Raw genomic sequence first — 24984 nt, 5'->3', positions numbered from 1 at the left:
GTATCCAAGGAAACTAACTTTAATGAAAAATTAATAGTTAAGAGATCCAAAATCAATGGCATTTTCTATCCACGTAATAGATATATAATGAGGTCATATGATAATTGAGGCATGGGTGAAGTCCAAATCCTCTCAACTTGGACTCCCAATGTTATAATTGAAGCCAAGCCTACAACCCTCCATGAGAATGAGAGCATCAGAACCTTTTGAATAGAGAAGAGACAATGTCTTAATTTGCTGCTGTGAACAAATGTTAGGAATTCAAGAGTCTGATATTTGGCCTCTGAAAGAGTAAAGATGAAGTTTCTGTACACACTGAATTTTGTGAGCTTTGAACCCATTATAACACATGCATCTAGCAAATTTTTTACTGAAAAAATAGAGAGTAAAAGAGAGACAGGATTGTACAAATTACAATGAAAAGCTGACAAGATTTGAAGCATGAAATGACAATATCTCTCTATACCAAGTTATTTTCCATGGTTTTGAGTATCCATTTTAACGTGAAAAATGCATGATGAAGAGATGTGTTCCTTCTGTGAAGGAACCAATGCCATGGAATTCACTCTCCAGTACTCCCCTTTCCTTTTCTTCTCATCTCCATACACCCATTTCTCTTCTTCTCTTTTTTGGTCAACCCCGGCTCCTTCTGAATTGGAAATCGAAACTTTTCTCCAGTTGCACCACATTCTTAACATGATGTAAATCAGCACCAAACATATAACTGTAGAAGTGAAAACAATGGCCACTATAATACAAATAACTGCGGTGTTGGACAGTTTGTTCTTTTCATGACCTGCTGAATCCATGCACGATGATAATGGTGGGCCGCAGAGCTTGTCATTACCCGAGAAAGAACTAAGTGGGAATCCTGAAAAGGTAAAAGGAAGTTCTCCCTGGAGATGATTATTTGACAGGTTTAGCATGTCGAGGCTGGTCAGCTTTCCAAGTGAAGAGGGAACTTCTCCTTGAAGTCGGTTGAAAGAGAGATTCAACCTTTCCAGCTTCAAAAGGTTTCCAAGAGATGATGGAATCTCACCAGACAAAAGATTTCTGCTCAAATCCAAGATCACTTGTAGTTCAGTTAGCCTACCTAGCTCAGATGGTATTGAACCTGTGAAGAAGTTTTCTGAAAGTCTAAGTTCATAGAGCTTCTTGCATTGCTGGATAGTTGGAGGAATGGAACCTGAAAGATTGTTTCTTTGCAGATTTAGGACATTCAGTGAAGTGAGGTCCCCAATCTCGTGTGGGATCTCGCCGGAGAGATTGTTGGTATCAAGAGAAAGCTTTAGTAATCTTGAACAGTTTCCAAGCTCAGCAGGAACCGGTCCATGGAAATTATTGCCAGAAAGATGTAGCTCTCCGAGTTCCCGTAGGCTCCCCAGCCAATTAGGCATTTTGCCTGTGAATTGGTTATTGTTAAGCAGAAGGTGCTGAAGGTTTTGACAGCTAGAGAGTTGGGATGGCACTTCTCCTGTGAGATGGTTGAAGGATAAATCGAGAAAAGCGAGCTTTGTGAGTTGGCCTAACTCTGAAGGAATGTTACCAGTGAGAAGATTGGTTGCCAGGCGGAGACGGCTTAGATTTTTCGAAATGGCTAGCGTCGAAGGAATGCTGCCTGAGAAGCTGTTGTTTGTTAAATCCAAGGCAGTCAAAGAATTGGAACCTGTCAGGGGAAAGATGGTGCCACTGAACTTATTGTGAGAAAAATTGATTATTTTGAGGTTCCTTAGATAGGAGAGTGATTCAGGTAAAGGACCTTCAAAAGAGTTGTTGTAAAGTGTAACAGTGGTCAATTCAGAAAGGAATCTGAATGTTGGTGGCAAAACCCCTGAGAGTTTATTATCAGCTAAAGCCAACCGCTGCAGCATTTTGCAGTAGCCCAAACTTGGCGGAATTGGACCTGACAAGTCATTCTGCCTCAATTGAAGCAAAACTAGATTTTTGAGCTTTCCAATAGTTTCAGGAATAGAACCGCTGAAGTGGTTCCCAAAGAAATCAATGGCAGTTAAGCTTGTGCAATTTGTTAACTCCATCGGTATACTTCCTGACATCTGGTTATCATAGAGGTAGATGGTGCTCAGCCTCTGCAGCTTGCCGATCTCCGCTGGAATTGAACCTGTGATTATGTTGTCAAAGAGAAAAAGATTTTCCAAGTTACTCATGTTTCCGATTCCAGGAGGAAGACTTCCGCTGAAGCTGTTATTATTGAGCAGGAGATCTGTGAGGTTCTGTAATTTGTCAAAGCTAGGTGGTAACTCTCCTTCAAAATTGTTGTTGGAAAGATCGAGTTGCTGGAGTGAGGAGCAGTTCAGCAGCTCCAAGGGGAACCCTCCAGAGAGCTTATTTTGAGCCAGAAAAAGTTGTTGCAAATTTGAATTCTTATGGCAAAAGTTGCTTGGAATGCTTCCTGTGAAAGCATTGTCAGCCAAAACTAGAACTTCAAGATCCTGCAATTGGATATTAAACAGGTTGATGCTCCCTGATAGGTTATTACTGGACAAGTCAAGCTTCTGGAGCTGAACCAAATGGTTTAGCTCTGAAGGAATTTCGCCATTTAGCCTATTTCCAAGCAAATTCAAGTACTGCAAATTGGAAAGATGACTTAGCTCAGTAGGAATCAATCCAGAAAGGCTGTTATTGGCCAAGTTCAAAATTTGCAGCGATTGAAGCTTCCCGATTGAAGCAGGGATTTCTCCATCAAGCTTGTTGTTTGATGCTGCAAAATTTTGAAGCTCGTCACAGCCATGAATCTCTGTTGGAATGAGGCCACTGAGACTGTTCTGCTGCAAATCAAGAGATATCAGATTCTTCAAGTTACCAATCTCTGCAGGAATACTTCCATTTAATTGGCAATACGCAAGACCCAGCACTCTCAACTCAGTCAAGTTGCCAATATTTGGTGGGATTTGACCAGCCAACATGTTATCTCCTATTCTAAGAACTTGCAGCTTCTTCAAAAGGCCTATCTCTGGGGGGATTTTACCAGAGAGACTATTTGAATATAGGAGCAGTGTTCTTAGATTTTGAAGCTGTCCAATCTCGGGGGGAATTGAGCCAGTGAGAAAATTCAGAGACAAGTCAAGTGTTTGAAGAGAACTGAGGTTCCAAAACTCAGGCGGTATGGAACCTGACAATCTTGAAGCAGACAGGTTCAAACCAATGACATAAGCTTCATCATCTGAACATCTCAGGCCATTCCAGCTGCATACGTGAGCTGTGGGAGACCAGCTCTCAAGAACCCCTGCAGGATCAACTACCTTTGATTTGATTCTGTGAAGCCAGTAGGAATCTGTTGAACTATCTCCAAAAGTGACAGCCAGAACAGCAGTCAGGACCGTAAAGAACAAAACAAAATGGGATATTCGAATACAATCCATTTCAAATGGTGACCAAGTTCAGTTCCAAACCAAAACGTATCAGTTACCAGATTCTGTGGCTCCAGTAATGCAACTGTTGGAGCTTGATTCCATGTTTCAAAGGCCAGAACAAGCAAGAAAAGTTCAACTGAATCAAGGTGGCAAACAGTACGCAAGAGAAGGAACAGACATACAAGAAGGGAATTTCAATGAAAGATCGCACTGGTTTAAATAGTTTGGAAGATCAAAGCCTGGAGGTTTAAATACTTACTGAAGGAGGCCTGCCTAGTGCCTAATCAATTTGAACACAAACGTCATAATAATAAAGTATCAAACAGTAATTAAGCCGTCCCATCAATAAAATAGTAATTAAGCTCCAGCCACAAAATTCTCTTAGAAGACAGCCCTCTCTTTTAACCTTTTCAAATTTTGCCAAAAACTTATGGTGGGTTTTTTCTCTTTTTCCTTTGCAGACAATTATGGAATCTTGAAGCATGTTTTAGTAGCCTGTGAGAAAGGGAATCGTACAAGAATACAATACATAAGAGATAAGATGCAGTGATGGGTATGTTGAAGAAGGAAAAAGTGCCTAGCAGAAAAACTCAAAGACGTGGGCCTCTCCCTGGCCTCTACTTGTCAGGTATAGATCGCATTCATGCTAAGACAAACAATAATTCTCACAGCATATCAAGAAAAACATTATTAGAGTGCTTTGGAAATGCCCCAAAAGATTTAAATTTTGACTCTTTGATGAGCCTTGGAGACACAGTCAATTTGGCTTTTGAACTATTGTCAGCTAAATTGGTCTAAAACCATTATGCTGCTGAAAGTTATAGGATGATCCAAAGTAGCGTAGAGGACCATAAGCGTGCAACCTGAATGGACCAGTTGGCCTGGCAAGTGAGATGATTTCAATCATCAAACAAACAGAGGGAACCCTTTTCACATCGAATCGTGAATATAATTATCAAGAGAATCTAGTCGATCACTACTAAAAATTTGAATTTAATCTTTGAAAAATTTAAGTGATTTAAATTTAAAAAGTTATTGATCTATTGGTGTTTGGATCCGAGTTGTTACAAGGCGAACTTGTAACTGCACACTATCATGGCTGATTGAATGGCTCGGATTAGCTTGTCGTCTTTGGTTGAATAAAGCTTCGTCTGAATGCTAGTATTCTGTACTATGTTTCTTCATACCTTTCTCATTTTTATTCTCCCCTCTTTGACTTTTTTTTTCTCTGCTATGACTTTATTCTGTATTATCTAGACTTCGGATAAGAGTATCGCTTCTCGTCACCTAAACCACCAAATACCAACTTAAATACAAGAAGAAAACAAACCAGAATAACAACCATAATGAATTTTACAGTAGAGACAGGCTTCATTGATCATTATTCAAACCAAGATGGGAACTGAGGCATGTGCAGGTTTGGTGTTATGCACCCGAGAAATGTTTCCATTGGCTGGAGTAGGTTTTATAAAATCGAAAGAGAATTACTTCATCAAATTCAAAGGATTCTAATGACCAACACACTAACTGGACAAAAAGGATTCTGCTCAAAAAGTAACAAAACACACACGACAAACAAGTGCACCAACTGTGTTCCTGATAGATATCTGTGCATGCCAGGCTTCCAGTTTTAGCTTTTAGATTCTCACTTTGCTTGGTTTCTCAGTATTCAAGCAAGAGGCAACCAACACGGGTTGGAAATCCAACATGTTTCGTCCCATCAAAATGCCCAGACAAGAGAACAATTTACTACTTACAACCTGGACCATTTAGTTGTTACCCAAGTGCCCCCTTTTAACTTTTGCTTTTACCATGAAACAAATCTCCAATGACTTTCATTGTCATGGCTCTGCTGTGAACCTTCTCAGAGTGTAACCCACCAAGGAAATACGTTGAAAAACAGGTTCAAATAGTCACACTCACGAGTCAGCATGCTTAAAATATGTTTGCTTTTCTTTTTCCTTAATACATCATATTCAAACAATAGAGACCATGATGCAAGAATGACAATTCCCTCTTCACAAGGAGAAAGCCTATCATCTAAATAAATTATTCATCTTAGAATTTCTTTGACCTACAATTTGTTTATGAGATATATTCCATTGTCAACCTGATCTCAGCCTTTTACCCAATCGTTTGCTTTAGATATGGAATGTTGTTGAGGAGCTACCTACTCCGGAGTTCATACAGATAATCAAAAGGGAGAAGGTAAAGTATTCAATGATTATGTTGAAAATAATAATTATTAAATAAGGCTTCCCTCCACCCCACTCAACCCAAAGGGGGAAAAGGGAAGGAACATCTTTTGTTTAAAAGTTAGAAGGAACATTTATAGGCAAATAGGGAGAAGATGACCAACAGATTAAACAATTAGAAATTGTTTTGATTTATTCTAGGTGGCTTTTTCTGCTTCTCAATCATATGAGAATCACCTTATGAAACTTTGATCTTTAAGGGATGACTTTTAAGGGCATGGAATAAGGAAAATAGTGCTACCCCAACCTGAAAAATTGTCTTGGGGTTAGATAGAAGCCTATTTTCATCTTCAGGTTAGCCATCCTGGTTTGACAGCCAATTCTTTTCTGATGCGGCAATGCCTTAACAAAACCAAATAAGATAAGAATAGGGACTCTGCCTACTTGGTCAGAGAACTAATCAGATCAAAAACCAGAAACAAGTTTCCGGAGCAATAGATTACCTGCACAACATGAGTTAAACAACTTTCACAGGCAACAGCAGACAAATTTTCCATTGAATAAACAGTACATCCGACCGAGATTTCTACACAACAAAATTTCATTGAAATGTTGGGTAATTAAATCTCAATTAGCAGTGTAGCACTGCCTTGATAACTCTATATGGCCCTTCAAAGTTAAATTGCCAGATATGGATTATATCTATAAGAGAAAAATATCAATATACAGAGCTGCGACTCATGTTTATAAATGAGTTGAAAACCAAATGCTTTCCACTGTTCTGATTGTAAGGTCAGATTAGGTCCTGGCAAATGCAACTTTGAACTAAGAGCAAGAAATAATGACTACTTTTGCTGTCTTCAGCGCAGAGAACCTCTCTTTCAAGATCCTGCAACAACCTTTTTGATAGGCTTCAAGTAGGATGATTTCAAAATCCTCAATTTCCAAATTCCCAGCAGAGCAGAACCAAACAATATATGCCAGGCCCAATATATATAATTACTTGAAACAAGATCGAATGCAGTCTTCTACTCAATAACATGTAATCATAATTTTACCAACCTTAACATGAAATTCACTCCCCACTACGTTATCCTGGTGGTGGAATGATAGAACCTCATGAGGAAACTTGAGAGGGACCAAATGCAGATAACTCCAAGGCACTGGAGGACATTCAAAAGTGTCCCCAAAGAGTTGTTTATTGCCAAGTTGTGTGTAGTCATTTCAGCACCTCTCACAGTGAATGACAGGGCTGTCACTAGTTGTGCTGCTCTATTCAGTTGGTGCAATCTATAAACCTGTTAAAGCATAAAGAATATATTTCAATTTGACAGAAAAGTCAGCTAAGAATATCAAAACATATTAAATAACAAAAAGAAACATATAAACTCATAAGGAAAAACATGTTGTGATGCACATGTGAAGATAAAAGATCACGAAACGAAAAATAATAGAACTGTTAAAATTATTGCTCCTCTCCAGTTAACAATGACTCTCAAAGAAAGGTAGTCATAAAATAAGCCATAACTGCCCTTACTTGAAAGATTATTGGGATGACAGGCCATGAAGGTGACTTCAGATATCTTGCATACTGTTCAAAGGCAAACTGGACAACGATACCAACCAGGTAAGGAGCTAGAGTAGCGGATGCTGCTGGACCAGTCCAGGGCCAGACTAAACCCATTGTTACCATAGGAATTATAAGACTAAGTGCAAGGGTGGCAACAGAAGAGATTCGTTGACCCAAGTGAGGGGCCAAGGTTTCAGCTGCAGAATCTGGCCCAATATGCCTCCTTTGATGGTCAATTAGCAAAAGAAAAATGGCAACCCCACAGTAGAAGAGTGCTTCTGTGAAGAACAATATGAGAAAATCTGCAGACAGAGAACACAAGGCTATTTAGAGAAGGATCAAATTTATCTCATACAACAGCAAAACAAAGAGAACAAATAATCCAGTTTAACATATCACAGACATCAAGTAGAGAAACTGCCATAGCAATACATCACTACAGACTCATTTGAGTGTGCACTCTCTTCAGAGTACATCATCTGTTATTTTCTTAAAATTGGCAATTTTTCCAGTATCTGTCCAATATCTGCTGAATATATTAAATTTGTTGTGCTATAATTAACACGCTAATTGCTGTTGAACAACAAGAGGCCACTGTAACCACCAAGTTCAAACACCTCCATTCATCTCAACAAACTAACATTGTTCCTAAAAGGTTCCTATATATGGCTGCTCTTCACCATTTACGTTTTTCCCTCATTTTCTCAGGTTATGATCACCATTAATAAACACAAAAATACACCTATATGGAAAGAGGATGTCAAAAATAACAAGAAAATCAGCCGCACATCCTCTGATATCCTGGTTACCTTTCTTATCCTTCTTTAATGTAGCTGCATGTTTCATTTGGTTCACTTGGTTTCTTAAGCTGCTTAGTGTCAAATGAAAGTCCAGATGAGAAGAAGAAGCAAAAAAGAGGAGGGATGGGGGAAAAAGGAAAGAGGAAGTCTCAGTATAGGAAATTGCAGTCACCTGTTAGCAAGGAGTCTTCAAATATGGTGGAAAGTATTCTGCGTAAATACAACGAGGGGAAAATGAAAGAGGCCACAAGGACAGCAGGACCAATAAACCATAGCAAGCTGCTCTCATTCCTCTGCACAGTAGGAATGACTTCATCATCTCTTTTGTATGGCCGATTGTAAAATGAAATAAAACCTGGTTTTCCTTCAGTTCCCTCAAAAGATATAGATGAAAAGCCAGCAGGAGAGATATCTTCAGGACCAGGATGGTCACTTAACTGCTCTGAATCATCAGGCTTGATCTCAATGTACTGAGATTGTTCTTTGAATGTAGCAAAAGGTAAATTTTGTCTCCTTTGAAACCCCTTCAACTTCAGCACTACATGTAAGAATTGACGTAAAGTAAATACTCATCACACCAGTCAAATTTCAAAATCATTGCTAATATACCTGATTCATTGGTCTTCTAAAATTTACTATGGAGGAGAATACAAACTTGTAGCCATCTGGTCAGCTAAAATTTAGAGGCTCAAAATGACTATAATTGAAGCATCTCACAACTTCTTCAAGGGCAATTCAAATTTAGGCCCAGTTACACCTTAAAACAAAGTCCTTCAAGGGTCTTGGGGATGATTAAAGTCCAAATCTTAAAAAAAAATTTAGAGATTCATATGTCATGCAACAAGTTGCAGAAGTTACCTTTAACATTTCTAAGCTGCTCAGTCCTATCTCGCTGGTCATTATATGGTCTTCTTAATAAGCTCAGCTGGATAGGAAAACACAAGAGATATAAAAGTGGAAAAAACAATGGGGCCCTTTAACTAAGAGAAATCTTTGAACAATTTCAGATAAGCCCAAACTGGGATTGCAGGATGTCAAATCTAACAAATTAGTCAAAAAACATATGATATTAACCACTTCAAATAGAAAGTCTCTGACAGATAATGGTAGAATTCATTGTGCAGATCGTAGTAAACAATTACTAGTTTTTACAGAGTATGAGTTTAGGCTAATATTCAAAATTCACAGAGCATGAGTTTAGACTAAAATAATTCCAAAGCAATTTTCGACAAGTTATCTTAGCAATTAAAAATTCCATTTTATATTTCCCGTTTTTAACAATAAAAAGAAGCTGGGAAAGAAAATCTGAGAGTAGTTGCATACTATTCAGGTCAGAATATCCACTAAAATGCAACACACACAGTCGAACACACATATCTCTAATCATTTCTAATTTACTGAATGCTTGGCCTTATTCACATTGGTCCATATGTAACTCAAGCTTGCACTTTTTGTCAATAATGGAAACAGATTTAACAATCCCTTCAAAAGATATACATAATACGATCTTAACCCATCAAGGTCTGTTAACAGTACTACATCATTCTCTTACAATCAAATGAACCTTACAATTAAGTGAATCACTTATTCTTCATGCTTCTTGCCAACTCCTAACATAGTTGACCAAGCTTCAAAAAAAGTAAAGAAATCCCAGTTGAACCAAGGTGTTCAAAAAGATTTGATCAACGAATATCTAATGCTGATAAAATATCTCAAGAACAATTAGCAGGCAGCATAAACATGCACTACTTTAAAACCAGAGTAACCCACCGATAACAAGAGTCATTAACTCAAAATAAAACCATTATTTACACTCTACATATACTCTTGAACATGACGAGATAATGTTAGTAAAAATAAATGTATTTAATAAGAGGAAAAAAACTACTAAAAGGTAAAGCTTTTCCCTTGGTGGGTGACCAAAGAGAAGAAAGAACATACCCGAAAATGAAAAGGAGAAGAAAGGGAAGAAGCCACGTAAGTATATGAAGCAGAAGCAGAACCTGAACCACATCTAAAAGCCATAAACAAATATATATTGCAGAGCAGTAGAGGTAAAAGGAAGAGGAAGAGAGCAGTGTCTATGAGAGAGTCAAGCAGCGGCTGTGAGTGGATTCTGAGGACTACCCAAATGAATTGAAGGGAATTTAAGAAGACCCATGTCAGCAAATCTGTTCAGAAAGAGAGGGAATTTGGAGAAACTGAGGAAATGGGAATTTTTCTTCTTGGAAGTTCGAGGGAGGAGTGAAGAGAAAAAAAGAGCGGCCCGCTTGTTTCCTTTCTTCCCTGATTGACACTTTATATGTATGTATCTATCGTTATTCGTTCGTTGGGCCTAAACAGCGGTCCAATTTTAGACATCCTGCGTCCTACTCTTACATGGACCTCTCACCCTTCACTTGAACTAAACCAGAATTTTTTCCTCTTATTCTTTGTTTTCATTTCCTTCCTCCGACCTTTCTGCCAATTCATTCTAATAGGATTAGATTACCATACTCAGGAAACTCTTCTTCAGATTCATAAATGTCATTAAACCTAGTTAATTAGAAGCAAAACTTGTTGTGAGAATTTTGTTTGTTGGATCCTGAATCGGGTGCATAGCTTACCGGAAAAAGAATGAAGATTTTGGTAAAGAATGTAAAGCTAAACTCTTTTAGAAGGCCTGAACCATCCAGGAACAGCACTCCAACAGCAAGCATAATAGAATACATAATGGAGGAGAAGAAAAGAAATGAACAAAACAGCTACAGCTTCGGGTAAGAATAAAATCATTTCATTACAAAAATTACATAAATCTGACAGTTTCAATCCTTTTTCAACTCCAAGATATTAAGAATCACCCCAGTACAAAATGGGGTTTGCTACCTCTGCTCCAAAATTTTCAACCTTTGAAACATTTTAATATCAAACTCTAAATCCACTCCTTTATCCTCACCTACGACTTTCCTCAGATCAGAATCTCCAAATCTAAATGAGATTTGCTCTCTTTAGGAACCGGATGGTTCTGCAATAATATGGCCATATTGATTCCACGAAGTCCAGGTACTTCTCCATCGCCCACTCTTGGAAATCTTTCATCTTTCTTCTAGATAGCTCCTTGTAGTCCAAGTTCTTCAAGTCTACCACAGGTTGCCAGAAACGAGCTCGTACATCTTCCTTGAGCTTTCCACGTGCAATATAATTATAGGCCAGGAGGTAGTAAGTAGGTAAGTTCCTAATTATCTGAACCGTCTGTTTGAAGCAGAAAACATAGAGCGCACACAAGCCTCTAAGCATCTTGATGTAAAGAGCAACAATCAGAGGCCCAAATACCCAGAGAGGAGTCAACTCCTTTGAAACTTCAGCCCCATAAATCAAACTGACAGCCAGATACCATGGAACGCTGCACATACAGCACAGCAATTGTTAGCAGTGGACACATATATACAAAGCATTTCACCTATAAATTATAATAAATTTCTATTCATATTATTATGGATTATGAAGAAAGCAAAAAAGCTGCTCTGATAGTACAGTAGGTTGTCTCAGTTTCTACACCCTTCCCCCTTTTTTCATCAAGATACCTTGACAATATACTGTGGTTGAGCCAGGATGGCATGCAAAGTAAAATTACGACATAGGACAAGTCAAATAATTGACCAATTTGACTGAAAGAAACTATTAATCATAAACTAAGAATTCAAACGATTCAACGTTACAATTTTGACCAACATAATAGATGACATCAATAAGCATAGAGCTGCTACTAATCATCCAGAGGCTAGAAAGAGGAGCACTATAATTGGTTAGCAAGAACAAAATCAGAACCACCAAACCAGCTAACTTATCAAGTTGATCTGAGCAAAGTCAAAAGTTCTTAAATCCAGATATGGACTCTTTGGTTTTTTAGGAAAGACACATGATGCACCTATGATCAATTTGATATCACAAATATCAAAAATACCTAATAAAGCATGCAGATTGCGATAAAATCTGCAATAGGGTACAGAAAGATAGAAAATGGCTGGCATAAACAACTATACTTACAATATCAATAAGGGTATTTTAATCGTAGCATCCATACTCCAGAAATGGCTCCAAACTATCTTTAGAAACTCGCTTTGTCTATTGCTTTGGGTGCCAACTTGAGTTTCTGATGTGTCCCTTGGAGGTAGTCCTTCTCCAAGAGCTTCATCCATCACTTGACTTGGGGATTGTGAGCGCAATATCATTATCCATTTCTTAAATAATTTCTGAATAGCAGGGGATCCCACAATGGTCTCACTTGTTTCCGAGGCATAGGCAAGTTGACCATTATGAGTCTTTGAAGATTCTATCGTGGTCTCTTCACCGTCTTTTGGAACATAAGAAACTTTAATAGAATTCTTGGGAACACTTGCATCATTTGCTCTGCCACCTGATTCATTACTCTGGGCACTGCCTTTGAAGGCTGAAATTCTAATATTCTTGGCTTTCAATCCACGAGTACGAGGAGCCCCTGTACTGCAAAAATAAGCCATCTGAATTTATACGTTCAAGATTACATAAAATGAAAACGGAAGTATTTGAAGAAAATGAAAGAAGAACAGGAGTGGAAAAGGTGACATAAAAACAATAACTATGTAAAGGAGAAAAGACAAAAGAGTTCACATCCAGTGCAAAATGAAAAAGCTCTTCTCAGCCCCCACTTTTCCACAGCAATGATTAATGAATAAAACTGTGACATGGGAACAAATTACTTTGGTTTCACAACCAAAAATTATTTACGGATAGAATAGTAGTAGAATAGCACCCTCAAGCATTTCCATACAAAGATTAAAGACAACATTTGTGACTGCTCTATAAGCACATCATGCAAAAAAAAAAAAAAAAAATTCTTTCCCACCCTCACATGTGAGGGAAAACAAATAAAAATGCTGAGGCATGAATTGTTATCATTAATCAGACGCAAGAAACAATTCTTCACATCTACAACCTCACACCACATCACCCTAAAATCATGTTGATTAAGCAATGAATTAAAAAAACATGTGCTTGTGGTTCATAAAATGAGTTGAACAAATGTGGTAAGAATAACTAATGTTAATTTTTTTTCCTCAGATAAAATTCAATAAGCTAAATTAAAATCATTTAGCCCTTTCAAGATCAACATTTCCAAGTACACCCGGAGAGTTGATTAAATCAACCAGTATACTACAAAACAAGCTAACAACAGGGAATTCTGTAATCGTTGCTTAACCAAACTAAGTTGTAATATAATACTCATAAGGGAGATGTTGATTACCTTAAACAAACGTTGTGCTTTAATGATATGCCCCTCTCTCTCCTCCCAAGCATATGAAGTGCAACTACATGTCGCCTTAATGCCAATCCTTTGCTCCATGATAAAGGCCTTGAAGGAAATGCTACATAGGAACCCTGAAATGCAATAAAAATGACCTTGAAGGAAATGCTAATGCAATCAAAAATGGCAAACACACTAACAAACTTTCATATAAATATAAAAAGAAAGCTGAGATATCAATACTAGTAGATGACAAGAAATGAGACTCTTCCTCAATAAATAAAAAATCCTCAAAGCAGTACATATAAGAGCTTCCACAACAGAATATTATCTCTCATAGGACAGTGCATGGATTAACCTATTTGCCCAGGAAGCCAGGTGGGGACTTTTTAACTCATCCATCAAGCTCTTGGTTTCTAAGGAACTTTATCTAAATTTCATGATCCATGAATCCTAGTCTACCAGTTGTAGTCCAAAGTTTTCTTAGAATACCTGCAATTGATGGGTCACCAACACCATTGTCTCAACCTCCACCTTAAGCACCCGAACATTTATTCAACAAGGCCTAAACAAATGAAATGCACACAATTAATACATGCAGCATCAAAATAGATTGGAAGCCTTCAACTCATGTAAACAGCAGGAAACAATGATGTGAAAGAGAGCACTCCCAAAATCCAAAAAGGGGGACCCTAACTGACCCCCTAGCCAGAAATGGTACAGGTAACAAATTCCATCTTCTCCTATTTTCAGCAATCAAATTTACACCAGCATAATCTAAAGTTCTCAATGTATTGCCTGAAAATTTCTAATATAAAACAAAGAATGAATATTTACACTAAAATAAAAGGACAAGAGTTCGACCTAAAAAATTCATACTCAGTTGAGTTGCAGGAAATCAAAGAGAATTCCATTAACTTCAATTTTGTTTTGCAAAAAGAGAACAAAAGCTGAATTAAATTCTGTATTATTCCAAATTATCAGCAAAAAATCTCACATTTCTTTCCCTATATTTTCTCAGCTTCCAAACAGGGGTTCAAACTAATACTAACAACTTTTAAGTGAACTCCTTCTAAATACAAGGAAATTTAAGTAAGAATAAGAACCCAATTTCCTTTTTCCTTCTTCTTCTTTTTTCCTTTTAAGCAAAACCCATTTAACGTTCTTAAAAATTAAAAACAAAAAACAAAAAGCAGAGAATAAAGGGAAGACGAAGAAGATAAGAGAACCAACCTCAGACATGAATTGATCCTCTCCTCCACAGCTTCGAAATGAAAATTTGCTTTTTCTTTTTTCTTTTCTTCCTTCCGCGGAAAGATTAATTGATAAAAGATAACGATAGTAATAATTTAAAAAAAAAAAAAGAGAAAGAAATTGGTTTTATCCTTGAATTTCTCTTGAAATGTTATGGATAGATAGAATGACAAGAAAAAGAAAGCCTTTTTAGCGATGAATTAGGGTTTTTATAGGGGGGGCAGACACACCCTTTTTTGGCCTTTTTTATAATTTCGATAAAAAAAAAATAGTTCAGTTAGGCCCCAAAATGGAAAGGGTAAAAGGTAAACAGGTAAAAATAGAAAGCAAGGCGGTTAAAATTTTACATTTTAAGAAAACAAAAGAAAAGAATACTTTGGGCTGGATTTGATATGGGCTTCTTTTCTGGGCCAGCAATCTAATGAAATTGGGCTTTTCTTCTTTCCTTGTAGATGACCTTTTTTCTAATTTTTTATTTTTTTATTTTTTTTATTTTTTGGAAACATATTTTTTATAATTTTTCCTTGGAAAATTGTTGGTGGTGTTATGAATTTTTGAGATAAAAGATTTATTTTTTATCTCTTTTTTTTTCATTTAACACATTCTAAATTTGTAATTTTAAAATATTTGCTTTCTGGAAGCCTATTTAAATTTTTTTTATATTAAAATTTCGCTTTCATTTTTTACTATTTAGATTCCGAACTTTTAATTAAGTATTAACGAGACGACAACAATTGATTCACCGATAATGTATACATGCTATATATCCACAGTGCATTAAAGTTTGGGAAATTGGAAGTCTTTCACTAAATCAGGAGATGCAACTTTAACTTGATAAGGCAACAAACAGGGAGCTGACATACATACATACATACATACATATATACATACATACATAAAAATGAAGAGGGACTATATAACTTCTTCACTACTTCATTCCAAATACAAGGCTGAAAGAAACGTGCCCAAAGGTTCCAACAGCATACAAACTGTGACCAAATTACACTTTGGAAAAATACGAATGAAATAAACCGCATTTTCAGTACCTCTGATCAATTTGATATTATCTTTTTGCCCAGGCACCATCTGCCTTTTCTCCTAGCCCTGCTCAATGCATACGTACAATCAGTTCAGAAATGATTTTATACTAATAGTTATTTACAACTGATAAACGCTGCCTAAGCTAGTATACCTGAAAAATGTTAAGGGACCAAACCACTTCTGTTGATGGCGGAGAGGTATTTGACCAAAAAAAAAAGCCCCATCCTGAATTTCCTCCTCACTACTCATAACCACCATCTACTCTAACAGTGCCACTTTGCCGTCCATGGAAGTTTCCCCCACCACGCCTTGAGTGACTCTGACCCCTCTCCCTGAACCTTGCACCTGTACCATGAGAACCATCTTTCGCTGCTTCAGGATTACTTGGCCTACTATTATTTTGGGGTCCGACTGGCTGGTACTCATAATGTGAATTGTGCCTCTGCCTATCACGGTTTGCAGGTGGGTAATGCTGCTTGATTTCTTGACCAGATGAGCCCCACTCACCACGAGATTCATGCCCTCTGCCGTAACGGGTATTTTGGTTTCCATTTTTGCGGAACCCTGATGTTGTCCGCTGCTCATTCCTAGCATCCACATTTGATGGAGGAGCTTCTACAGGAAGACCAGGACCTTGGTTTGGGGAGTGTGGGCGTCCTTTAAGTGAAGCTACCTTCCTTTCCCTCTTAGAGTCGTGATACCCACCATTATGTGCTTCTTCAACATTTCCTTTTTCAGAGATATACAGATCTTTAAGAGGCTGAGTCATACCTTCACTGGTTTCTTTGTCTGGTTGAGGTGGAATTGACACCCTACCTTGAGGAGCAGAATCCTTTTTGTTGGCCATACCAATTTCAGCCCCAACATTTTGATCACTATCAGGCCTGCTTCCTCTTTGATTGACGGCTGAAGATTTAGGTTGCCAGTGAGATGTTGATCGCTCCCCAACAGCACGAGTTTCTTTTGAAGTAGCAGACAAATCTGACTGACCCATCTCATGTATTGAAGATTGTCTATTAACTTTTTCAGCTTCACCATTATTAATTTTCTTGTGATCAAAATCATAATTGTTTCCCCCACCTTTGTTTCCCTTGAATGCATGTCGCTTTCCTCTGCCTGTCAATCCTTGATCTCTTACAACAGGAACTACTGGTGGTGCAGCAGAATCGGGATTTTCAGGAATGTTCCAACCATCAGATGTATTACATTCATCATACTTGGGCTGTTCTTTCACTGGGCTTGAATCAAGCTTCTGGTGTTGATTATGCTCAGTTGATTTCTGAGTATTTTTACTTGAATTGGAATATTGTCCATCTTGGCCTTGCAAAGTTGCTTCAGCTGAGGCCCGTTGGCGCCAAGAACCATGCCCTCTTCCCTGCCTACTCTGCCTACCATCATTCCTCAACTCTGTGGAATTCCCTACCTTTCCCATGGCTGAGCCCATAGGTTGAGAACATTCAACTCCATGAGACCCAGAATCTGCTCTTACCACAGTCTCATCTGCTGCAGTCTGATTGTCTGAAGGAGCCACTGGCTGTTGACTAATCACTTGCTGAGCCATTTCTTTGGCAACAGGCTTCGGGATATACCTTTCCATCTCTGCCCTCTTGTTTCTTGGATTGTTCTGCACTTGAGCATCATTCTTCACCTGTGGAGCAACAGCCTCAACCACCAATTTGTGGCTGACTTCTTCAAAAGCCTCAGCTTTGTTATGTGACCGCACAGGTGCCCAGACAACAGCATCACTGCTATGGACTGCTGATCTATGAGCTTGTGGAGTTCGTGGCATCCTGCGTAAATGCTGAGATTTCCACTGATTATTCACCCAGCTGTAGACTTCTTCATTAAGTAAAGCTGAGTCCTGCTCCGAAGACCAATTTCCATCCTTTGAATCAGTCAAAGACCGAACTGAGTTAGGATCCAACTCACATTCAGATGACTTTGGCTTCAAACTCTCAACAGAAGTACCAGTAAGATTTGAGTCCTTTGAAACTCCAGATGGTAAAAGAGCCACAGATGATGTCTCCTCCATTTTGTGCTTATTCTTGCCACTCCTGTTATTTTTCCTTCTCTGGTGCACTGGGGGCTCATTCACAACATTTTGTGTGGAAATAGTCTCCGAGCTTGAAGTAAATTCATTTGCGACAGCCTCAGCAGATGGAGCAACATCAACTGCTGCATCCCTATGAACTTTTGGCAATTCAGTTGTACTTGTAGAAATAGACTTCTCACTGGAACTCTTATCCAATGAGCTATTATCCCTTTTTCTATAGCCCACACGCTTCTGCTTTGATGTGCTACTATCACTAACCTGTGAGAGATTATGGAGAGCAGCATCAGCATTACCAACTCTCTGTTGCAAGGGCAAAGACTGGTTATGCATATCTGCAGCTGTCTTATGGACATTCTTTGTTGACACCAGAGGTTGTTGATTGGAAAAAACAGTGGGCTTTTCAACTCCACCAGTGTTACTTTGACTAACATGTGCAACTACAGTTGGGTTAGAAACTGAAGCTAAGCTTGTTGCTTCAGATCTGCTAGCAAGGATACTTTCTTCAGCGAGAGTTTGGGAATCTTCTTGCTTACTCTGGACAACGCTATCAGGAACAGATTCGAACGTCTGAGTTAAACCTTCAGCTGTTTGTGTACGCCTGTTCAACTCTTCCAATTTAGCGAGAGCCTTAGCCTTCTGGTCTCTAGCCCGCTCTTCCTCTTCTTTTTGTCGTTGTTTAACACGCTGCTTTGCCAGTTCCCTCATCATGGCACGCTGAAAAATGTTCAAATACATATTACATTTTCAGGTGTAGAAAACAACCAGGCACATATTAAAAGAAAATTACCTGCGCTTGGCTATCACTTGGATCATATACAGGTGGCATGGACTCTCCCTCATCTCTCACTTGAGAAAACGACCCAGACTTCTCTGAAGCCTCTGATGACATAGAGTCTTGAACGTTCGCATTAGAAGGATTTTCAGAATCTTTGGTAGGTTTTACATTTGATGAGTCCGTAAATGGAGGTTTCTTTCTCCATCCATCAACATCTTGAGGATTGAATCTTCCCCTGCCTCTATGATCAGTTCTACCATGAATACTATGGGTAGATCTCCTGTAAATCAGTATGTAAGTATTTTCTTCAACATAGAAAACAACAGAGACACAATTATCAAATAAAAGCAGCTAAAAAAGAGTAACCTGTTGAAGCCTGCCCCACCAACTGCTGGCAAATCAAGGCTCTTATCTCCAGCAGAAACAGCTGCTTCACTACAGGTAGGTTCAGTCATTCCAGAAGCAGGCATTTTATCAGGAAATACAGCACGAGAACCACTTGCAACTTCATTTGCAAAGTGCTTAGCCTTTGCATCAACTACTTGTGATTTATTTTTCTGCTCCCCCCTACTGCTACCAGATATAGACTCATGACGTCCATCAGAGGCCCGAGCCTTTGCATTTAAACCCTCTATTTTCTGAATCAAACTGGCATCTTTTGTGGCAGCCGGGACTTCTGGATGTGCCACATCCTTTACTGAAATGTCATCATATGCCTTTGAATTTTCCATGCCTTCAGATGACTTTACTTTGCCCAAGATAGAATCTCCTCCATGGTGGTCAGTAATCTGAGAGGAGGTTTCTTCAACAACTGTCTTTATACTCACTTCCTCCTTTTTCTGATTTGCTTTCCAGTCATTTTCCCATGCTGCTGTTCTCCGTTGATCACTCTTCTCTAGACCTGCTGTTGCATTATCCTCCCACCTGTGCTCCTCATCTTTTCCTTCCCAACCATCATGCTGCTTCAGAAGAACCTTGTATGGTCCTCGTATTTCATGAGGATGGCCAGATTCCACATGCTCTGCAGCCAATGTTTTTCCTGGAGGACCATAGCCGCTGGGTCTGGCATGGGAACCACCAGGATCTGGAGCATTTTGACTTGGATATCTGTTGTGAGCAGCAGGGCCGGCTGGTATTCCCATAAATGGTATATCCCTTTCATTTGAATTACAATACCCCATGGGAGGACCATAGTAGCCCTCATAGGCCACAGGACCAGGGTAAAAAGCAGGCCTAATTGGCATACCTGGGCGGACAAAAGCATCAGGCATAGGGCCTCTGTACATATCTCCATTCTTAGGGTGAGGTCCCCTTGGTCCTGCTCCAGGAGGAGGAACTGGCTGTGGATTAGTAAGAGTAGCACCTGGAATCTGAGGTCGATAATAAGGAAATGGTTCCATAGGAAAGCCGCCAGGAGCAACTGGTGGCCCATATGGAGGACCTCCCGGAGGTCCTCTATACCAAACACCACCTGGATGATTGTTTATTGGTGGGCCACGCCATGCATCATAATGCTGAGGCGGAATACCAGTATTAGGGTATGGATGGGGTCCTTGAGGATCTGCATGCCACTTCTCCATGCTTGGCCGGACTCCATCTTCAGTGTATGGAGGATTATCTCTTCTCCAAGAATTTGTATTTCCAGTCTTTACATTTGCATTAACAGAAATGTCAACTGCAATAAAGAAAAGGAAAACATGCAAAAGCATTCTAATCTTATCAGAGTGCTAAAATCAAGTATGACAAAAGTTGATGCCAAATAAGATAGGAATAGAAAGTTGCACACAAACCGACAATAGAAGTCCCAGGCCTCTCTTTCGGTGGCGCTACTCCAGAGGATGAGCCAGGACGACTTTGAGAACCATGCTCTGCAATCAAAGTTACTCAAGCTGTAAAGGAAATGTATAGAATAGCCCACTAAAGGACAAAAACCAAATATCCTGTAATTTATCCTATCTTTACTCCACCAAAGTACAAAAGACATAACTAATAACTAACTTCACTGCCAGCCTGGACAGGGGGCAGGAAATGTCATCCAAGAAACTCCCCCAATTACAAATATAACAACCGTCTCAGCACACTTTCATATTACCTTGTTAGATCCAACATGAGATGAAATCAGTTCCATAATAAAAAGATGCCATCAAAAAATCTACTTTTCGATATATAACTTCCAGCCATACAAGAGATTAAGCTACAAATATTTGAACCTGGAAGTTCAAATTTGATGCAGCAAGTTTTCTCAAGAAGAAAAGCTCACTTCAGAAAAGAACAGACACATATAATAACCGCTCAAGTACCATTTTGAAAGACGACCAAACTTTAAACCACAAGGATAAATTTACAATTAGGAAATTACTAACAAAATAAGAAAGCAAGAAACCTTGCAACTCAACATTCTTTCCGGCGGTATCTTTCTCAGACCCAAGAGTAGGAAAGTCTCCAGAAGTGAGAGAAAAGCCATCATTCTTGGAAGATGTCATTCCCTGCAAAGGAAAATGGTAACTCCCACATTTAGACATAACAAAGCAAACAGCAAGAGAGAATAATAAAATAGAATTCCATAGGTGGAAAACTTGGAAGCAGTAGAAAAAATCTGGGTAATTCATGTCAGTCAAAACCTTAAAATATTGAAACAATCTCACCCTTAGTCCATCTCAACCCTCATAATCTCATAAAACACCTTAAACCATTGCAACAAACCATGTAGCAAGAACCTCTCAACATCATATAATGACAAAGTTATGTTGTATCAAGCTGGGTAAATCATAACCAAATATAAAAAGATGTGTTTGGACAGTGGAGTAGTTGTGTTCACATATCCAATTCAAAATTGATTAAATTGAACCTTTAGCCTATCATCAAACAACTGATTATGAACTGAAGCAAACATATAATAGCAATAAGCATAAATTTTCCTCATAAACAACTTCTGTTAATATATCATTATTGAAGAATAAAGTCATTAACTTGGCCATACCAACTTTTCTGCCGTCCCAGCTGCACCCCATGCCCCTGAATTCTCAGGCACAGGTTCAGCAAACCGGGATAATTGAGAGCTACCAGGTCTTGTTTCTGCACTGCGAGGACGCAAAGATGTAAGTGATGTCTGATTTGAAGCCAATGCCCCAGAAGCTGATGATGGTCTAGAATTTGAACCCCATGCATTAGCAGGTTCATGTGCTCTGTCACTACCCGCGGTTGAAGGTCGGGTGCCACTTCCACCAGAGGAAGGGCGGGCACTAAAATGGCTAGGTGAACTGCTACCACCATCAGCATTTGGAGACAATGTGGAGGAGCCCCATGCATTTGATGAAGAAGATGATTTGCTGCCCCAACTAAGCGTGCCCCTATACATATAGAACAATCCAAGCTACAGGTAAGCATTCATAGCATCCAAACAAATTGAAACTACTGAAAGATTTTACTCAAATGCCTAGGAATCATTATAGGGGAGGAAAATAAAAACAAGAAATTTAGATATGATGCTACTCACTTGGGAACTATTTCCACATTAGGGTCCAGGCCATGATTTTCTAACCTTGAAACAACAGAGAGAAAGGCAGAAGGGTTTAAAGAAATGAACACAAGGACCTCAATATCCTTAACCTTGACAAAAAGAAAGTAAATGTGAAATGGAAATAAGTACCTTTGGCTGGGTAAGTTTATAGGTTTTGGAACAGCAACTTTTCCCAAAACAGTCATGCCACTTCGTCTTGCAGAAGCCCATCTGCAGAAACATTAGCATCTTTATATAGAAAGCAATTCACATTACAACACATAATCTCCAAACCACTCATTAGTATCAACTATAATGACGCAGGAAATGCAGAAATTGCATTACAACAAAGATGCTGATTATACCAACAATAAAGAATTCCCTTTCTTTGCGAAAAGGGAGGAGAGCCCAATATAGTTTACTTCAAACAACGAAAAGGTAAAAGGATCTACCTCCACAAAAATATTCTGCAATCATTCTAAAAATCATTTCTAAAACATCACAAAGACTGTCCTCCAATCTCATGTGAAAGTATTAATACATTAAAAGCAACCCTCTCAAAACTTTAACTTATATTTGGCATTTAAGGTACTGAAAGATAAAATATAAGAGGTGCCCAACTTCCTTTTTTTCTATCTTATGCAGTTAACAACACCAAAAGCAAAAGATGAAGGAAATTAAGATAGCTTTCCAACAAAGGTACAATAATCATAATTATTTCCTCAGCTTCTTTAATTAGTTGAACACATGTTAGATCACTTAGTTAGGCCCTCTACAATTAGATTAAAAACATTTTTAATTTGTCAGACCCGGATTATTTCCCAGTTTGCCCACGAAGAAAAGCCTAGGTGACAAATTTTGCTTCAATTTTCCAATAGTCTCTATCAATATACCAACACTCCGATGCCAAGTAGGAGGGTACACATGATCAAGATTTAATAGGGAAGCATCATTGTCAATTATAAAAATATCTGGGCAAAGGGCAATGATTTAAGGGCCAAAATACCTCCGTTCTCCAGATAGCATACTTGATGTCATGATTCAGATTTTGTTGCAAGGTCATTCAATCAGATTGAACAAAATCTACAAACAAAGAACAAGTAAAACTCCATCAATTGGACACTTTGAAATCAGTTAAAAAAATTTCAAAAAGAAAACAATATAATGTTGTAAACAAGCAGAATATGCAAAAGTTAGATAATAATTGTATGCACACCTCCATAGTCCAACATGCATAAGTGTTAATCTAGGAACCTAAAATATTTGCAAGCAGAAAGTCATCACCAATCCCTTGAAATCCAGTTATTCATAGTCAAGATCCCACAGAGCACTCATGCATAAATCAATAGCACATAAAAAACACAATAATCAACACTTAATTAAGTATTTCATGCGTGGAAGTTGGAAAACGTATACAACACAATAAACTGAAGGTAAATTGTTGTGTAAAATATGTTCACAGGTTTGAAATATCATGACAGTTATTATGGAATGTAGCATAAGAATTTCAGGTGTTAAAAAAGAACCAAAAAAGGAAAGAAAACATAGTTTTCAAACATTACAAACATGGAGGTAGTAATAAACCAAACAAACCAACAGATTAGATAAAAACTCCTTCACTATCTTTCTAGCCTTCACAACTATACATACCAATAAACCATAGTTTACAAAGGAAAACAAGTACCCAAGCTGGACCACCTTTTTTAATTTATGCAGCATCAAATCAAATTAAAAGGCAATTGTATCACTTATCTCTATTTCTTCCCTGAAAAATACCACAGAATTATCATAAGTAGGACATTATCATGTATTCATGACTCAAATGCAGACTTTTATAGCCTATTTTCCAACATTCTTAATCCTATTAGTAGGAATGAAAGCAAATTACCAATTAAGCTACAAGCTCCACTAGCAGCACAACATACTCTTCACAAGAAACAAAATTAACAAAGTTAACAAACAGCTTCTCAGAAATGTAAGGTTCATGGCCAAGCAAACACCTCAAAACTCAAGACCTGATGGTCATAACATTAAACCTTACTCTTGGATTCTTTGTCCAGCTCACAAATATGTTATGCATCAAAAGTCTATCCAGTTCTCTTCCATGGCCATTTCCAAAATTTTAACTCAGCATGCAAAGTAAAATATTTCAACTGAATCCACCAAACTATATAATCTTTCACCCATCCAAAACTGAATATTATACCGTCAATTTTGATCCTATTTTTCCCCTAACCTCTCTGCTTTATTAGCAACACTCAAAAGAAACCTAATATCCAACATTTTCAAGCTCCTGTTGAGTAGGGAAAATGCTCTTCCACTAATAATGGATTAGTGCTTGTTTCTCTTTCCTTGCAACATTCCATTTTCCCAGTGAGCCAGCATACACCTACACCACAAACAGACTTAGGGTAAACCCATGTCCAGTAACTTTCCATTCTCTTCACTTCTAAAACATAACCATGTCGTCATATATCTCACCTCTCTCAACGTTCATAATTCAACTCCGTCCACCCTTTCATTGACATGGAAAAACCCCAATTTCTCAACACTCTACTTGTCTTGTAAACTGCTTCTTCACTACTCGAAACCACAACTTTCTTCACCATCACTAATAGCTACTCGCTGACAGTCCCCTTACATCCGTTTCTACTCTACCTATTAGCAGAAAACTTCTTTACTTCATTACTATTATACCCCAAAAAATTAAAAGATATATAAAAGAAATGAAGAAAACAAAAACTACACGCAATCAAAGTATCTCCATTCAAAATAAAACGCAAAACAAATTATTTAAGACCTAAAAAGGAAAGTTCAAAAAAGGAAAAAGCCTTCCAGTTATTTTTGTTCCCCCCGAAGATCAAATCATCCTCCCCGATTAAAATAAACTTAAATCAGACACTGCACAAATATGGAAAACCATAGTTTTTCTCTTATTATCATTCTGGACTATTTTTATAACTATCCCATGATTATTTCTCGGGAAACAAACACAAACTCCAGAAATTATTAAATAGAATCTAAAACAAGGAAGTAACTTGCCTGAGATAAGAAGGAATAGTAAGCGAGTTGGTTCCTTAAGGAAACCCTAGAGAGAGGAAAAAAAATCAGAAACAGCCGTGTCCTTAATTTATAAAAATAAAAATAAAAAAAAAGGATAGAG

General features: G+C 38.2%; 4 protein-coding genes across 6 annotated transcripts in view; all 4 read right to left on the bottom strand.

Moving 5' to 3' along the window:
- Nucleotides 1-276: 276 nt before the first annotated feature.
- On the bottom strand, nt 277-4011 carry LOC110422863 (uncharacterized). The gene has a single exon (XM_021436879.1). The coding sequence runs from the start codon at nt 3378-3380 to the stop codon at nt 471-473; it is 2910 nt and encodes a 969-aa protein (XP_021292554.1). The 5' UTR covers nt 3381-4011; the 3' UTR covers nt 277-470.
- Nucleotides 4012-6092: 2081 nt separating this feature from the next.
- LOC110422858 (uncharacterized) lies at nt 6093-10219 on the bottom strand. The gene is made up of 5 exons (XM_021436872.2): nt 9878-10219; nt 8795-8861; nt 8109-8474; nt 7104-7438; nt 6093-6864 (listed from the first exon to the last, which is right to left on the bottom strand). Exons 1-5 carry the CDS (start codon nt 9959-9961, stop codon nt 6652-6654), a joined length of 1065 nt encoding a protein of 354 aa, XP_021292547.1. The 5' UTR covers nt 9962-10219; the 3' UTR covers nt 6093-6651.
- Nucleotides 10220-10687: 468 nt separating this feature from the next.
- On the bottom strand, nt 10688-14613 carry EMB2759 (embryo defective 2759). 2 transcript variants are annotated; one of them, XM_021436591.2, is made up of 5 exons: nt 14433-14613; nt 13692-13764; nt 13200-13333; nt 11963-12418; nt 10688-11318 (listed from the first exon to the last, which is right to left on the bottom strand). In XM_021436591.2, the coding sequence occupies exons 2-5, from the start codon at nt 13716-13718 to the stop codon at nt 10904-10906; spliced, it is 1032 nt and encodes a 343-aa protein (XP_021292266.1). In that variant the 5' UTR covers nt 13719-13764; nt 14433-14613; the 3' UTR covers nt 10688-10903. The 2 variants fall into 2 exon arrangements, with proteins under 2 accessions (XP_021292266.1, XP_021292267.1); XM_021436592.2 differs by lacking the exon at nt 13692-13764.
- Nucleotides 14614-15269: 656 nt separating this feature from the next.
- The window catches only part of MOS1 (modifier of snc1), a 9887-nt gene continuing 172 nt past the window's right edge, over nt 15270-24984 (bottom strand). Inside the window, exons 2-12 of one of the 2 annotated variants that reach the window (XM_021436303.1) lie at nt 24864-24909; nt 22828-22904; nt 21972-22052; nt 21819-21863; nt 21303-21672; nt 20706-20808; nt 20113-20190; nt 18689-19997; nt 18335-18602; nt 15646-18261; nt 15270-15557 (exon numbers count right to left, since the gene is read on the bottom strand). In XM_021436303.1, the coding sequence (XP_021291978.1) occupies nt 15736-18261; nt 18335-18602; nt 18689-19997; nt 20113-20190; nt 20706-20808; nt 21303-21672; nt 21819-21863; nt 21972-22052; nt 22828-22859 (4812 nt within the window). In that variant the 5' untranslated portion in view covers nt 22860-22904; nt 24864-24909 and the 3' untranslated portion in view covers nt 15270-15557; nt 15646-15735. Of the gene's footprint in view, nt 15558-15645; nt 18262-18334; nt 18603-18688; nt 19998-20112; nt 20191-20705; nt 20809-21302; nt 21673-21818; nt 21864-21971; nt 22053-22827; nt 22905-24863 lie in introns of both variants that reach the window. The other variant, XM_021436302.1, reaches the window with a different exon arrangement.

The sequence above is a fragment of the Theobroma umbraticum genome, unplaced genomic scaffold, assembly GCF_002168275.2.
Source record: "Theobroma umbraticum cultivar Fairchild unplaced genomic scaffold, ASM216827v3 scaffold_146.0, whole genome shotgun sequence".
Lineage (NCBI taxonomy): Eukaryota > Viridiplantae > Streptophyta > Magnoliopsida > Malvales > Malvaceae > Theobroma > Theobroma umbraticum.
This window is presented reverse-complemented; position numbering and strand designations above follow the sequence as displayed.